Source organism: Podarcis filfolensis, assembly GCF_964270895.1.
Source record: "Podarcis filfolensis genome assembly, chromosome: 18".
NCBI classification, from domain to species: domain Eukaryota; kingdom Metazoa; phylum Chordata; class Lepidosauria; order Squamata; family Lacertidae; genus Podarcis; species Podarcis filfolensis.
This window is the reverse complement of record NC_139622.1, coordinates 4,412,303-4,427,679: the sequence shown is the minus strand read 5'-3', so window position 1 is coordinate 4,427,679 and position 15,377 is coordinate 4,412,303. Positions and strand designations below refer to the sequence as shown.

At 43.3% G+C, this 15,377-nt stretch overlaps 1 protein-coding gene across 5 annotated transcripts in view; it reads right to left on the bottom strand.

Moving 5' to 3' along the window:
* Positions 1-259: 259 nt before the first annotated feature.
* The window catches only part of UHRF1 (ubiquitin like with PHD and ring finger domains 1), a 173,663-nt gene continuing 158,545 nt past the window's right edge, over positions 260-15,377 (bottom strand). For all 5 annotated transcript variants that reach the window (XM_083594472.1, XM_083594469.1, XM_083594470.1 and 2 more), the window contains exons 4-17: positions 14,371-14,546; positions 12,587-12,802; positions 12,218-12,327; positions 11,784-11,970; positions 10,121-10,244; positions 9,484-9,591; positions 8,894-8,998; positions 7,920-8,026; positions 7,107-7,269; positions 6,867-7,004; positions 5,918-6,023; positions 4,556-4,713; positions 4,093-4,191; positions 260-1,530 (exon numbers count right to left, since the gene is read on the bottom strand). In XM_083594472.1, the coding sequence (XP_083450598.1) occupies positions 1,384-1,530; positions 4,093-4,191; positions 4,556-4,713; positions 5,918-6,023; positions 6,867-7,004; positions 7,107-7,269; positions 7,920-8,026; positions 8,894-8,998; positions 9,484-9,591; positions 10,121-10,244; positions 11,784-11,970; positions 12,218-12,327; positions 12,587-12,802; positions 14,371-14,546 (1,944 nt within the window). In that variant the 3' untranslated portion in view covers positions 260-1,383. The remainder of the gene's footprint in view (positions 1,531-4,092; positions 4,192-4,555; positions 4,714-5,917; positions 6,024-6,866; positions 7,005-7,106; positions 7,270-7,919; positions 8,027-8,893; positions 8,999-9,483; positions 9,592-10,120; positions 10,245-11,783; positions 11,971-12,217; positions 12,328-12,586; positions 12,803-14,370; positions 14,547-15,377) is intronic.

Sequence of the window (15,377 nt, the reverse complement as noted above, 5' to 3'; positions counted from 1 at the left end):
ACAAAAGTTTTAAACAAATTTATCTTCTCACAGTCCCTGAAATTGCTGCTAGCATTTTTCCTCAATTTGTAACCAGTGTTCATTCCACATGCTAAAAACAGGCAGCCAGCTATTTCAAGATAAGGTTGTCAACTCCTTGATTAAGTGTGGGGTAGGGGGAGCAACAGCTGGACTAAAAGTTATCTAGATCTCCAGCCACACAGATCTAATCATCACCAAACTAAAAACCGAATTCCAAAATTTAATCAGGCACATTCTCTTTGATACGAAAAGGTATTTTATTTTTGAGAACTTTTGTTTGTACAAAACTGTGGCATAATTCAAAAGTCATAAAAGTTTCCAAACAATATTATACATTTATAAGGAGGTAAAGAGGCTAAAAAGGTTAAACAAGCACACTTATTCCAGTCTGTATGATGTGAAGAGTGATTTAGTATCAACTCTGCTTTATCCTGAGGTATTGAACTGTAAGGTTTTGGTACTGTTTGAAGCAAGAAGGACCAACCACCGAATATACAACCAAGCCTTCCCATGTCTAATTTCCCATTCTAAGTAAGATAAAAAGGAATATTCAGACATGCACAAAGCAGGACACTGATCTAAAGCTAATGATCTAGAGCAGCGGTAGTGACATTTTTTAATCCCAGGAGCAAAAAATTTGTTGGCAGTTTAGAAAATTCAGTGCTTTTCCAATGTTCAAAGCTCAGTCTTTCACAGCAAAAAAAGCAGTAAAAAGGCACTTCCAAATGGCTTTTGTGTGTTCCCATATGGCACTATGAAATAGGAAGCAGCACCTGGCTGATTAAATGTGGAGACTGAGGTAGTAACTTTTACATAAAGACGGTTAAGACAAGTAACCAGTAGAGAAGGGGGCTTTTAGCAAAAAATGTCAACACTCCAAGAATCAAGGGGTCTCAAATGATCACTGTGGCGGGTCCTAAACGGACAATAGTAAAAAATGCTGTGATAACAGTCTTTTTAAAATGCCGCCACAAAAAGATCAAGAGCATCAAACCTAACAGTAAAAAAAATCCATAGATCAAAGAGATTGTTCTAGCAACCAAGCCATGTACTAGGTTTTTAGCTTTAAAAGAAAATGACACCCCATTTAAAAAAACTGCAATTCTGTAGATTTTAGTAGCACACAATGAGAAATTTGCAATTCCTACAACCATGAAGGTTTCCTTTAAAAAAAGATGCAATCATTACTACAAAAATACATAAGCAGGTTCCTCAACCTTTATAGTTTTTCAGGGAAGGGAGACAACAGTAACAGCTTTTCTGAAAGGCTATTTATTTAAATAAAACCCTGTCAAAAAACCCCACAAGGTTTTGCTTTTTTTAAAAAAAAAATCTTAATGAAATTAGAAGTGCTTTTTGGAATCACCGTCCATTGCCATAGCCAGGGAAGAGCTGGCTCAGGAGGGTCTGCAGCAGTTCATTCACTTGCATTGTATAGTTTTTGCCAAGATCATAACGGCAGGCTGGGCAGCTGTAGACTTCTGCTCGGAAGGATCGATCTAGGCAGTCCTGGGGAGTAAAAGAGACATCAAAGAAATGAGAATTTTTTAAAGACCACTAGCATACTAAACAAAGGGACGCGCGGGTGGTGCTGTGGGTAAAACCTCAGCGCCTAGGACTTGCCGATCGTCACGTCAGCGGTTCGAATCCCCGCGGCGGGGTGCGCTCCCGTTGCTCAGTCCCAGCTCCTGCCCACCTAGCAGTTCGAAAGCACCCCCAGGTGCAAGTAGATAAATAGGGACCGCTTACTAGCGGGAAGGTAAACGGCGTTTCCGTGTGCTGCGCTGGCTCGCCAGATGCAGCTTGTCACACTAGCCACGTGACCCAGAAGTGTCTTCGGACAGCGCTGGCCCCCGGCCTCTTAAGCGAGATGGGCGCGCAACCCCAGAGTCGGACACGACTGGCCCGTACGGGCAGGGGTACCTGTACCTTTACCTTTAGCATACTAAACAGGGACATAAAACCCATCCACTAAAGGTTTTGTCATATCTATTAAAGTGCATCTGGGGTTTGTTTTTGTTTATTGATTGCCAAAAGCATGAAAGTCAATAGGAGTGTAGTATGTTTCCTTGGGGAAAATATAGCTACTACTTATGAAAGGGTAGTAGACCATCTCCTTTGCATGAAAAATCTCTGGTTCAATCCCCAGACTATCCAGGTGGGGCTGAGAAAGACACCTGCCTGGAAGCCTGTAGAGCCACTACCACTCAGTGTAAGACAAAACAAAAACCATACTTTTGCAAATATTCTTTGACCCTTGCACTAAGAAAACAAATTTCTAATTTAAGATTCTAGACTGTGGAGTAAAAATAATAATAATGAATGGGTGATCAAAAGATACCAGCTATCTTTACACTGAACAAGAGATCAAAGATTCAACCCTTCCCCCACAGTACCACCCCTTGCTGATTGCAATGAGAAATAAAGAGTGCTAACCCACATCTAAGATAGCATCTTGCTTTAAATATAACTTAAGAATACTCTGCTTTGGTGATACAATTGCCAACATTCACACAAACTGCAGCAAACTTAATTCTGGTAAAGGGCAACAAGGAGGGCCCTCTGTCAAGCCAGCTATTCTAATACTTTTATTGTTCTGTAGACTAGGCGCATCAAGTTTGTATTAAAAAAACAACAACAGCCTGTGTTGAAAGGAGTTATTGCTGAAACTTGTCTGTCCTTTATTAAATACAGTACCAATTAAACCCGCCTGTTTTTGTGAAGGGTGATGAGAATTCTTCACCACACACAAAGAAAGATTGAATCACCCCCCTGAGATAACAGCTAAAGTCTATACAGAAAAAAGGAGCACCAGGATATTTCAGTCACACCCTATCCAGCCATCATCTCACTCTATTCACCTTAAGAGTTCTACCCTGCAACTATTTGCATCTTCACTAATCCCAGGACAAAAGCAATGACCCAATATTGCCTAGAGAGGTACTCTTTCACCTTGCTTCAGCTGACAATTAACTTTTTGAACAAAGCAGGAGACTGAAGTGAGTCAAGGGATGTTACCAGAGGGCATGGGACCTTATCACAGAGTAACTAGGAACAGAGGAAGATTAGGCTACAGATCTCAGTACAGCACCTCCTTTCTGCTCTTAGTCTCTTGCTATTCACAGATTACAGGGACTGGCTACCAAGAGCTAGTGGTCTTACACAATTAGTTTTTTGCTGCTGCTGCTTCCTTTTAACAACCTTCGGGGAAGAGAATCCCAAGAATTTTGCGGTCTTGACTTAAGTAGGACTTTCCCATTTCCCATTAAATACTACAGTGGAAGATTGGAGTGGCCTCTTAGAACAGGTTAACAAATACTGCAAGATACACAATTTTTGTACTTTATTCTGCATGCAGCCACCCTGTAGGGCAGGGATGGAAAGCTGTGCAGCTCCAGAGGTTAGACTCCAATTCCCATTATTCCTGACCACTAGCCATGCTGATGCGAGTTGCAAGTCCAACAACAGCTGGAGGTGCACTGGTTCCCCGTCCCTGTAGAGTTCGGCACTGCCTACTGGTGACACCTTGTTCACTCACACAATATTGCACACCCTAGAACAAGAGTGGGAACGCTTTTGGCCCAGATCTCTATCTGTTCTCAGTTAACACAGGCCAACTTTGGTGACCTGTGGAAAGGACAACTCAATTGCCTGCCATCTTGATGGTGTCAGATGATTGACGGATGGTTTTTCTCCCCCATAAAGCCCTTTGCACAGTATTTTTCCAAGCAAATGACAGCCAGCAGGGTGCCGGACGCTTGGGAACCAGAGCACAAGGGGTTTTGCCAGTCCTATGCTCAGAAAAGGGCAGAGAAAAGGGCTTGCAATGCTGTCTTCTGCAGGCAATTGGTTATGCGACTGAATAACCAAACTCGTTTGTGCAACCTATTCACTTGCTCCACACCTGACTGGACTCAGACCAGGCGAAATTTGGCCCACAGGCCTGAGGTTCCCCACCCCTACTTTAGAATGTTTCCAGAGCCGTTCATCAGGTTTCAAGTCTTAAAAATTATAGGAAGAGTCAATGTTCTGAAATAGGCACAGCAGTGAAAATCAATAGCAGCTCCTCACCTTGCATACATTGTGCTGGCACACCGTTGTTATTGGCCGAAACACCACTTCCTGACAGCAAATGCACAGGAAAGTTTCTTCCACTTTGTTGAGGAATTTCTGCCGTGAAAAGGGAGACAGAGGAGTTACAGTAATGCTACTTCTGTTCTCCTATTGCTTAAACATTAAATGGGCCTTTTCTGCAGTGGCTCCCCACTTGTGCAATGTTCTCCCCAGGAAGGCTGTAAGCTTCCCAGTTGCATGGTAGAGGCAAAGACTTGGTCCCAGCCTCGCTTATTGCTAGGTTTCTACTTTGAGAGAGAGCTTAGGTTTTGTCTTGGGTGCTGCTTTTAATGTGGGAAGCCTTTTAAAAAAAGCATTATGCTGCATGTACAGACCAGGGCAATCCCAAGTTAAACAGAATGCCAATAAGCATTGCTTCTTAACCCTGTTTTGGGACAAGCGGTACCCGCCCCACACATACCGGGCCGTCCTTAAGGGCTTCTAGTGCTTCACTCCACAACTTTGCATTGGCTTCGTCATCTTTAATGAGGGCCCTCTGCTTGGGGGTGAGCTTGTAGACTTCAACCTTGGTCTTCTTTGGTGTGCCAGCAGGAGAAACAGAGAAGTCCATCTCATTTCCTGGAAACGAAAATACAGGATGTGCTTTATCTCAGTTTTATCTTCTGCCTGCCTCCCCCCTCCAAAGAAGAAAACTGTAGACAATTGGATAAGGTATACTGTTACTAGACAAGTTCCCACTGCATACCCCCTTTCTTTTCTCTATACATCTGTTTTGTGCCACCATGTGCCCCACCACATCTCCCAAGGATGCACATAAAATAAGTGCACCCTTATGTCACCCCAAAGCACCACACCACACATGCTGTCCAGAAAATCCACCCTGTCCCCTTTCCTTGTTTGCCTGGTTCTAATGGAGGCATGTACCCCAATCTTTCCTCATTTAAGCCAGATAGTTTAAACCTAGCCTGTTAAAACAAGGGAAGCTTGAATTTCCCTATGGAACAACATGCAATTCTTACTTTTGGAACCTATTGGTCATGTGTGCCACTTTGCATTGTGGGAGACCCTACATCCTCCATAACCCCATTGCCTGAGATCGTGTAGGCTGCTGCCTGTCAGTGGAAGTGCCCGAGAAGTTTTCCTCCCCACTTTTTAGCTTCAATCAGTGTCAACTGTCTTCAAATATTGTATGGTTTTGCCCAGGTGTGTGACATTCTTGACTGCCATATCCATCAATTCCTAGGACAGGCATGTCCAAAGTCCATATTGGGGGCCTAATCTGGCCCACCAGCCGATTTAATTCAGCCCCCATGGCAGTATATGTCTTATTCAACTACTTTGGTCGGCCCTCACGCATGTTCATTTCATCAAGTCTGGCCCTCTTTGAAAAGTCTGGGCACCCCTGCCCTAGGAGAACCTATTTCCAGTGTTAATGCTCTGAATAACCTCTCTTTGGAACTATGTAAATCTTGCTAATTCTCAGAAATTTAACACATCTTGGCTTGCCCAAGCGACTGCAACCCCACCTTATGTGTGATATATTTGTGACACTGAGGTTAAGGGGATGTCCTCCTCCTGCGAGCCAAAATACAAACATTTAAAAGATGTGACACACTTTGTTCTTGGTCTCTCACTCACCTCCCTACAGGGAGGAGGGAACATGCTGCAGCAGAAAAATAAAGATCTACCTTGTTTTCACTGGATCCTGCCTCAACTCAGCTCATTATTCTCTGACCGATAACAAACCTGGGGGACTCTGCGTCCTGAGTCTTGTAAAAGGCTTTGAAAGGCACCCCCCCTATTTTCCAGTATCAATACATACCAGATTTCCGCTTCCTTTTCCCTTGCCCCGGGGTTTCAAGCTCTTCTGTTTTCTTACTGTTTTCTTTTTCTTTGTTTGCAACGGATTCCAGATACCCTTCAGGATACTGAATTAGGGATGAGAAATGGTTAGCCTGTGCATAGCCCCCAGAGACAACATCCCTTAATCCAACACTGGCCACTGAGCTGGTCTAATCTCACAGGGAAGCTCTTAGGATTCCTTTCTCCTACCATAAGAATGCTGAGTTGCACCATCTAAATCAGGCTTCCTCAACCTCGGCCCTCCAGATGTTTTTGGCCTACAACTCCCATGATCCCTAGCTAGCAGGACCAGTGGTCAGGGATGCTGCGAATTGTAGTCTCAAAACATCTGGAGGGTCGAGGTTGAGGAAGCCTGATCTAAATCCATCAACCACAGCACTGCTCTTGCTGCCACCAGTGCCAAAGACTAATAATTGGTGTTACACATAACTGCAGCAATGGGAGGTATAGATGTAAAGGAAAATGTATTGCCATAAAATCCAGAGTGCTAGGCTGCCTACTGGACCGCACTGGTGTAAAAGCATCTTCCATCAAGATCTAAGCATGTTCCACTGTAACTGTTGAGCTGAAAAGGGGGACAGCTAGTTTTTTTTTCTAATAAAAAAGCAGCCACTAATTACTGGGGAATGGTTTTTAGCTTAAAATCTGCTGCTCAAAATCTGAAAGTTTCAGCAGTAGGTATTGAACACAGGACATTCAATGGGCATTACAGGGGGAGAAAAATCAAGCACCCCTGAACTGGGTGTGCACTCCTGTTCAACTACCAGAGAAAGAAAACAAAGCCAAATAAGTGGCCGGAAACATAACACAATCCTGAGAGGTTACCTTACCCACCCTTTCTCTCGCGGAAGGTGGACTCCTGACCCTTCAAAGGACAATGCTTCTCAACACTCTACAGCATGACTTACCTGCATTGTCAGCCCAAGTTTCTTCATTCTCTCCTTCCCTTCCCTGGTCCAAGGGGCTGGCTCATCATCATCTCTCCTGAGCAGGTAGCGCCACACTAAGAAGCCAGATTTCCCTGTTTCAGGCCAATATTTAACAACCTAAAAAAGGAAATGAGAAGAGAGGTTTAAATGCCACACAAAGCTTTCCTAATGAGCCCACCTTGAATCCACATTGCCTTACACTTAGGCAAACTTCCTTACCTTATATATGCCGTCGTATCTGTTCCCCTCCTTAGGGGCGTATTTGCTATGCCTGCCCCCCTTTGCATTCCGCACCACCCTCACTGGTTTTCCGGCTCTCCAGTCCTTAGCCTCTGAGCCCTCTTTATCATTGATTGGAGCACTGCAGTTCAGCGCTAACGCCCTACAAAATAATTTTGAAAAAGAGAAAGTGTTTGTGGGAACCCAGTCCTTAATTCTTAAAGAGAGGAGGAACCTCCCATCAGCACCAGCCAGTCTGGCCAATTGTCAGGGGTGATGCAAACAGGGATCCAGCAACATCTGGAGGATCACAGGTTCCCGAAACCAGTTGTAGATCTTTGGTATGGAGATGAGGGCAGAAGACGCAAGTATCTTTTCTTCCCGCATCACAGAATAAGCCATGGTTAAGGACAGAAAAGCCTCACTTGACCAGGCCAAAAATCCATCTGCTCTCCACATAAAAATCCATTTGCTTCCCGCACTGCTCCAGGAAGCCCATAAGCAAATTGTGAAGGAGTCATGCTGCTTTTCAACATATTTCCAAAACAAAGCAAAGACAATCAGCGTCTAGAACTGGAAGAAGTTGCTCAATGTATCTTTCCCATGTAATAATAAACATTATGTTTATTGTTACAACCTAGAGAGATAGTCAACAAAGCAAGAATGTTTCAAGGGCCACCACATTAGGCAGGCCAGTAAACATCTATAAAACACCTGCTTCTTTTCTTTCTTTAAATGCTTGCAAGAATAGGAATGCTTTCATAGCTTGCCATTTCCTGAAAACCCCTTCGAAGATAAGCTCTTTTGCCTCACCTGTTCATGTTTGTAAGTTTTTGATCACAAGACTGTTCAGCTGTACGTTTGTTTCCAGAAAGGTCACGACCTCCGCTTCCCGTGTAAGTGAAAGAATTTCCATGATCCTGAAATATATTCAGATGGTTCAATCCAGGACTGGGAAAATCCCAATCACCTGGTCACTCAAGCACCTGAATAAACTGGTGTTGCCACATAAAACACTTAGGTACTTGCCAAACTCCACCAATCTGCGCTTTAAAAAAAACCTGTGGCAACCAAGGAATTTTGCAATATTTTCTATTTCAAATCACATACATTGCTTAACTCAAATGTTAATATATTATTGTGTCCTCCCAAACTGGTGATATTCAAGAGGATTTTTAATTCTAGTTCTGCCAACTGTGGCTGTGTAGATATCTAAAAACACAGCAGCAACCCTGAGCAGCCCTTGGCCTTGCCTCTTACTGTAACCTCTCAAGGACAGCATACTGCTTTTTTGGTGGTGTGGGTGGTAATGATCATATTGTTTTATTGTTAAACGTGATGGGTCCTTTAACTATGTAAGTCTCCTAGAGACACTTTGTATTAGGCAACAAATAAATTGAACAACACCATACAGCAGACTGTAACTACTATAGGATTGATACATGCATTCACCCAGTACTAACATTGTGTCACACATTATATGACAAACAAAAATAGTATTAACCTCACTGGTTCATACCAGTGTAGACAGAGAGCTTACAGGAGTGTTTCTGACATCTGACACTCTTTTCCTCTCTACACAACATACATCATTTTCATACCACAAACAATTGGTATACCACAAACCCCATTGGAGAAGTCCATCCCATGATCCAAACTTATCTGGGATGGGAGAAAGAGGACAAACCTTTTGCCTGACAGGGTACTTCTTAACGAGCAATTTATCGGGCCTTCTAGAAAAGAGGTGAGAATGATGAGATGAGCTAACTGACACACACAACACTTACTATATCATCTTCGTAGCCGCCTGCCAGGACCAGTGAATAGGCTCCATCATTGCTTCTGCCATGTATACCTGCAACATGGGGCCTGTGGACACCCGACTCGCTTACCTATGGAGAAATGCAAATCCATGAGGTCAAGTACAGACAGTCACATGGAAGCATTCAATTACCAAAGGATCGATGGGGTGGGGAGATATGGAAACCTTGTAATGGTAATGAACATAAAACACTTCACCCACTATACCACCTACGAGTTATAACTGCCATGGCTCCATTTGCAGTGAAAGTGCAGTTCCCCAAGAGCTCTTCACGTTACATTTCAGGCAGGTAAGTAACAGTGGGAAAAGCAGTATTCCCCATCTGAACGAAAAAGGTCAGGGCCACAATAATTAAAAAATGGCAGTAGCCACTTGCCAGTCCAGAATTTGTAGTTCTTGCAAACAGAGCTAAATGAGTAGCATCCTGCTTGCCATCAGATTCAAGGGCCTCCTTGCACATTCGTACCCAGGTATAAATAGCAGTTGTCTGTTGTTCCAAGGAACACGCACCCACTCCACAATGGGAAAAGAATGGGGCCAGATACAGCATCTTACCTGGACTCTGAACTTCCACATGGTTCCAACTGGAACTCCAGGGATCGGCCCATAGTGGTTTGATGGGACTATGGTACACTCTCTTGTGCGACCTACACATGCCATGCCCTAGAAAATAAAAAAAGTCACAGATCAAGACAGAAATTGCCACAAATTAGCCCACCAATTTATTGTGCTATTGAGCTATTAAGAGAAGGACACATTCATCCATTACGTTCCCCCAAATAAAACCCATGTAACAAAGCAGCCCCATCTAAGGTTAGCACAGAATCATTCCTGCTACCTATTTAACAAATGGGTAGTTAAACCTGCCCAATACTGGCCCTATGCTGTTGAAAGGTAGATGTTTCCACTGCAAGCCACTGTAACTAGCAATTGTTCTCAGGGCTTCCTAAGACAAGCTAGTTGTCAAGAGACAACTCTGCTTGGACAGACTTGTCACCCCTATGACTTTTCTCTTTGTGGAACACAAATGACGTTCTAGTAGATTAGAGAACATGTGAAATACTTTGAGCTGGCTGAGCCATGTAATTGTGTACACGTCCGTCTTGAGGTTTTTACATGTGCCCGGCAGCAGTGCCAGACTGCAGTCTGGAGCTGCAGGAGAGCAAGACAAAACAAACCAGGATGGACCGACCTTGCCCCAGTCCCGCTGAGAGGATGAATTTGCAGATGCCATCTTGGCTTTCTTTTTGCTTTCTTTCAGCTTCTCACCAGCCAAAACCACCTCACTTGCATCATTGCGACATTCAGGACAATACCTAGTTATCAAAAAATTTAAAAACAGAAGCGTCATTGGGGGAGGGGGGGCCAGGATTGGCTCCTAGGACTATTTTTAATATGCACTATTAGAAGAAGAAGAAACCTGTTAAAAGCTGCATCCATAATTTCATATACAGTTATTTCTAATTTTCCCCAAGATTGGTCAATGTGTGTTAGAGCACAGAGCCATTACTAATGCACAGTGAATCTGACAAAACTCTTTCATCCAGTTTTTCTCCTTGTGAAACTGGCAGTTAGAAGTATATGAAGACAGACAAAATGGGCAAAACTAAAAAAGACATACCCAGCTTAATAACTCAAAGGCTTTTAGCTGGGCTGCCTACAGTGGCTTTTCGCAGTCCTGATAGCTGGCAGTGCCAGTTAACATACAAAGAACATGGTCTGTTATGATGAGAGTGCATGTCGGAGTTCGTCTTCACTTTTCCTTTTCTGTGATCCGTCCCTTGGAGCTCTCCTGGCCCCAAGCTGTCACTTGGCTCTGCTCAATGACCCACCCTTCAATGTCGGATATATCTGTTTTTATGTCCCTGTGTTTTTATGTTTGTACATATTTTATGGGCTAATAGCCGTAAATTAATTAATTAATTAATTAAAGAACATGGTATTCCACTGAGCTACAGCCCTCCTACTCTGAGAGCAAAGTTGAGGTACAAGGAAAAAAGAGGAGAGCCAGGCTGGAGCCCACATCCTACATGCTACTAAGAACCATGTTCATTACACATCAGATCACCAAGTGTCTTGCGAACACCCTTTAAAAACATACACGACAAACTCCTGACTAAGCCAGGAAATAGTTAGAATTAACAGAACACATATGTTGTGTGTAGAAGGTGTCAGAGCTAGACCTCTGGCATTTCCAAAGGGTAGGATATCACTTTTCATAAAAACAAGCTGAAAGGAGATAGAAGGAAATGTTACAAAAGTATTTGCTGTAATCAAAAGAAGCCCTTGTCTTTGGGGTATTTAGGCGGACCCTCGCAAACAGGGTTGTGAAAGCCTTGGTCCCGTGATCCACGACTGGCTAAGAAGCAGTGCTTCGACTCTTAATGGGCTTCATTTGCTTTTAATGGCAATAGGAAACAGCCATGTCTGATTGCTAGATAATATGTCAGCATCTCCAGTACATGCTCAATGATTGTAAATTAGGCAGAAATGGAAGGAAGGAAGAAATAGGCACCAAAATCTCAACAATGGTTTTAATCAGCCATATGGGGGGGGGGTGTTTCCAGGATATTGATCCCACCCCCAAGATTACTTTCAAACCAGAAGGGCCATGGGTCACGTGACCTTAAGACTCACCGTAAGCATCCACTGCTTCTATAATACTTTAAATTATTCTCTGTCTGCTTACAAATCAATTTTAAAAGCTGCAATATTTGTCTCATCACTATTTTACTGGCTTACTATATTTGTTCAGTTAATTTTATGTTATGTTTGTTCACCTGTTTCATTTTATTATGCACTGTTAAAACTTCAATAAACATTATAATTTTCAAAAAGTGTTCATTGCTACTTACCAGTCCTCATCATCAGGTATCCTGTTAAGAGGTGGGTTAAGACAGTAGATGTGGAAGGCCATGTCACACTCATCACACATTAGCTGTTTCTCTGGATCCTGTTTCCCTCCACACACATGGCAGGCGCACATCCGGCAGGTTTTGCTAGGGTTGTCTTTGCAGTGCTTACACACAGGTCCACTCTGCCCTGTGAAAAAGGAAACACAACACACACCATACTGATCAGGCCAAGGAGAGCAAGCCACAAGAAACCTCACAGAGGGTGATTATTTGCTAGGATAACTAAATGGGAACTTTATGCCACCCACTGGGGACGGACGACAGCTGGTTTGCTGGAAGATTTCAGAGAAAGCTTTATCCTGACCCAGTATGGCATTTTTTCCCAGTGACAGCTATCCTCTAAGTGCTTAGGAGGGAGAAGTGATATGACTTACTTTTTAGTGGGCTCTCAGCAGTAAGTGGAACAGCACAGCCAGGTTCTTCAATCTTGTAGATTTCATCCACAAGAGTAATTCGGCAATCATTCAAGGTATCTCCAGCATCCCTAGAAGGGAAGCATATAAGAATTGGCTGCACGTCAAGAAGAAGAAGAAGAAGAAGAAGAAGAAGAAGAAGAAGAAGAAGAAGAAGAAGAAGAAGAAAAGATTTTGGTACACACATATGGCATGTTAAAGAGAAATGCCTCTCCCATCCCTGGGCTTAGGTCATCAGACAGCACAAAATAAGGCTTTGGGGTGTTGCAGAATAAAATTTTCCATGGAGGCTTGGCAGATAGGATTCCCTGCTCATAATCTATCACTTACCCAAGAACTATCTTGGCGTATAACTCCTTGTACGTTCTGGTTTCTCGTTTCTGCAGGATCTCTGCATCATACCAAAATCCCCTCTCCTTTGGATCATCAGGATTGTAATTCAGCATGACGACGTCGCCTATTTCTAGCTCCTCCCACTTGAGAGTCGTCCTGGCACGAGCACGCACGTCTCTGGAGCTCAGCTGAATGACACCATTCTCTGGATAGCTTCATTGGGGGACAGGGGGAGGCGGTAAGAAAACAACCCCACATGGTAAATGCAACCCACCCTACCATAGCAATATAAGTCTTAAAATTATCATCAATCACTTAAACTGTTCAAATTTTCTCAAGCACTGTACAGAGAGTGAAAACTAAAAGAAGTCCCTGCTTGCACTGGAAATGTGGAGGCCTGGACAAGATAACAAGAACAAAAAAGGCTTCTCCTGAGGACTTTTTGTCTATTTCTCCGACAACAAAAAATGAAAATAAGGGGGAGCACTGGATGTGTGGAGAAATTCTATTAAAAATTATCTCACTTGGAATAAGAGAAATGCATTTTAAGACAAGATACGCAATACGTGAAGATCTGTAGAATTCTAGTAACGGTGAGGAACCCTTTAGGCCTGCCAAGCCTTGGAGGTTCACCTGCCAGGCAGTTTTGGGTAAACCACACTCCTCTTTCCCTGGACTGCTATCATATACGATGTCAGGTGCAGGAAAGTTTAAACTGCAGGTTGAAACCTCAGAGTGCAGCTAAAAGACTATTTTTTTCCCACCATAGTCACAGCTTGAACTCAAAAAAGAAGTGTTCCTTGTGAAGCCACAGTTTGTATTCAAGGCAGGCTGCAAAGGAGGATTCAAGAGCACACTTTAGAGTGCCTTACCAATTTGTTCCTTTGAAATTGAGTCACATGACATGACCATGATGTCACGTAACTGATACCTGTCAACTTACACCTATCTGTCAAAGTGGCTCACAGTGGGTGGGGAGATCAGGATCTGCCTGCCTGCTGATTCTCTCCTTCACCCCTGCACTAGAAAGTGATAATTCCTGTAGTATAAACATATGCAGCACTCAGACCCAAGATGAATTTCTGCACCTAGCGGGTGCTGCCATCTTCATGAGTAGTATACTGGGACCTCCAGTTTCTTGTGAACTGCCATCTTTTGGTGATCTACTGCAACACAGAGGCTGCCTCATTTTTTATTATAGAAAAGAGTGCAGGGAAAACTAGGAGCAAACCATTTCTAAAAGCAGCCACTTACAGCCAGCAGTAAAGTGCCCCATGTTTTGCCAAAGAAAAAGATAGCCTCACATGGCAGCCAAGGAAAGCCCCCCCCCCCAACTTTTCCAAGGGGAAAGGGAGCAGGAAGGAGTGGCAGAGGGCTTGCCTGTTCTGTCCTGCACAGTAAGGCACTCCAGGTGCTTCAAGCAACTCCCAGAGATGGAGAGCAGGCAGGGATCATCATGCAGCTCCACGACTATCACCACCCACCTCTGCAGCTCCAAGTTTAGGAAGGTGGCTGGGGCAATATAGCACAATCAGCATAGAAAACAAAGTGTGAATGCCTGGTTACATCTATATCCAAAAGACATCCCCAATGCTTTAGTTGAGATTCCTGCATTGAAGGGGTTGGACTAGATGACCCTCAGCGACCCTTCAACACTACAATTCTATGATTCTATTTTTCTTTGAATGCTAGGCTGAACTCCACCATCAGGTGTTTGCAAAAAAAAATAAAAAAATAACCTGTTGTTCTAAAGGGACTAGAAAAAAAAAAAAAACACTCACTCTTCATATTTCACATGATATACAATGTCCTCTTCAGCAATGGCTTCTTGCAGATCAGATTCCTCATCACTCTCACTTGCCTTGTTGGCAGCTTTTTCTTTCTGGGTCACGTTGACAACCTGAGCTTCAAACCAGGCCCCCATGCTTGTATCACGAGCATCCACTAGCTCATTGATCTAAAAACAAAAGCCCAGAGTCCAGCTATTTAGTTGTTTTTAAATAAACTCAATCTTGAAAATTACAGCCATTTCAAAGGATAAACAGCATTCATTTCTGAAAAGCAATAAAGATGAAGGGAAATGGGTATTTGGAGTGTTACATCATAGGTGGCCAATCTTCTGTGGGCACATACCAGAAGGAAAGAAGTGGGAAGATCAACAGATGGGCACCTTTATAGTTAAAGACACATTCCAACCAGGCAGAAATATTTTAGAACAGGCTTTCCCAAACTCAGGTCTCTGGCTGTTTTTAGACTATGATTCCCATCATCCCTGGCCACTGGTTCTGCTATCTAGGGATGATGGGAGTTGTAGTTCAACAACAGCTGGAGACCTGAGTTTGGGATACCCCGTTCTAGAATGGCATGGAGCAGCACTGAAGAAAGTCCTGAGGGCCATATAGAGAGGTCTGAAGAGCCACAATCAGCTCCAAGGCCTGAGGTTCTCCATCCCTGGCACACAGAAAGGGCCTCACTACTTCTGTTTCCTTCTCCTGTTCTGTGCTATTGCCTGACCCCTGCCTCAGTAGCCTAGGAAACAAAGAACACATGAAGATGATGGATTTTTCGGAGCTAGCCGACCTGACTGGAAGAGTCCGCGATCAGAAGGAGGAGCAGTACCAGGAGGAATGGATGAAATTCAAAGACTATTTAGTTAAATATGTTAAGATAATTTAATTGGAAAAGCTTGCAAATACCAGATAGGCTTAGGATTTCAATATGTAATGTTAGAGATTAAAGTGTTTAAAGTTAAAATAGAAAGAAAGAAAGAAAGAAAGAAAGAAAGAAA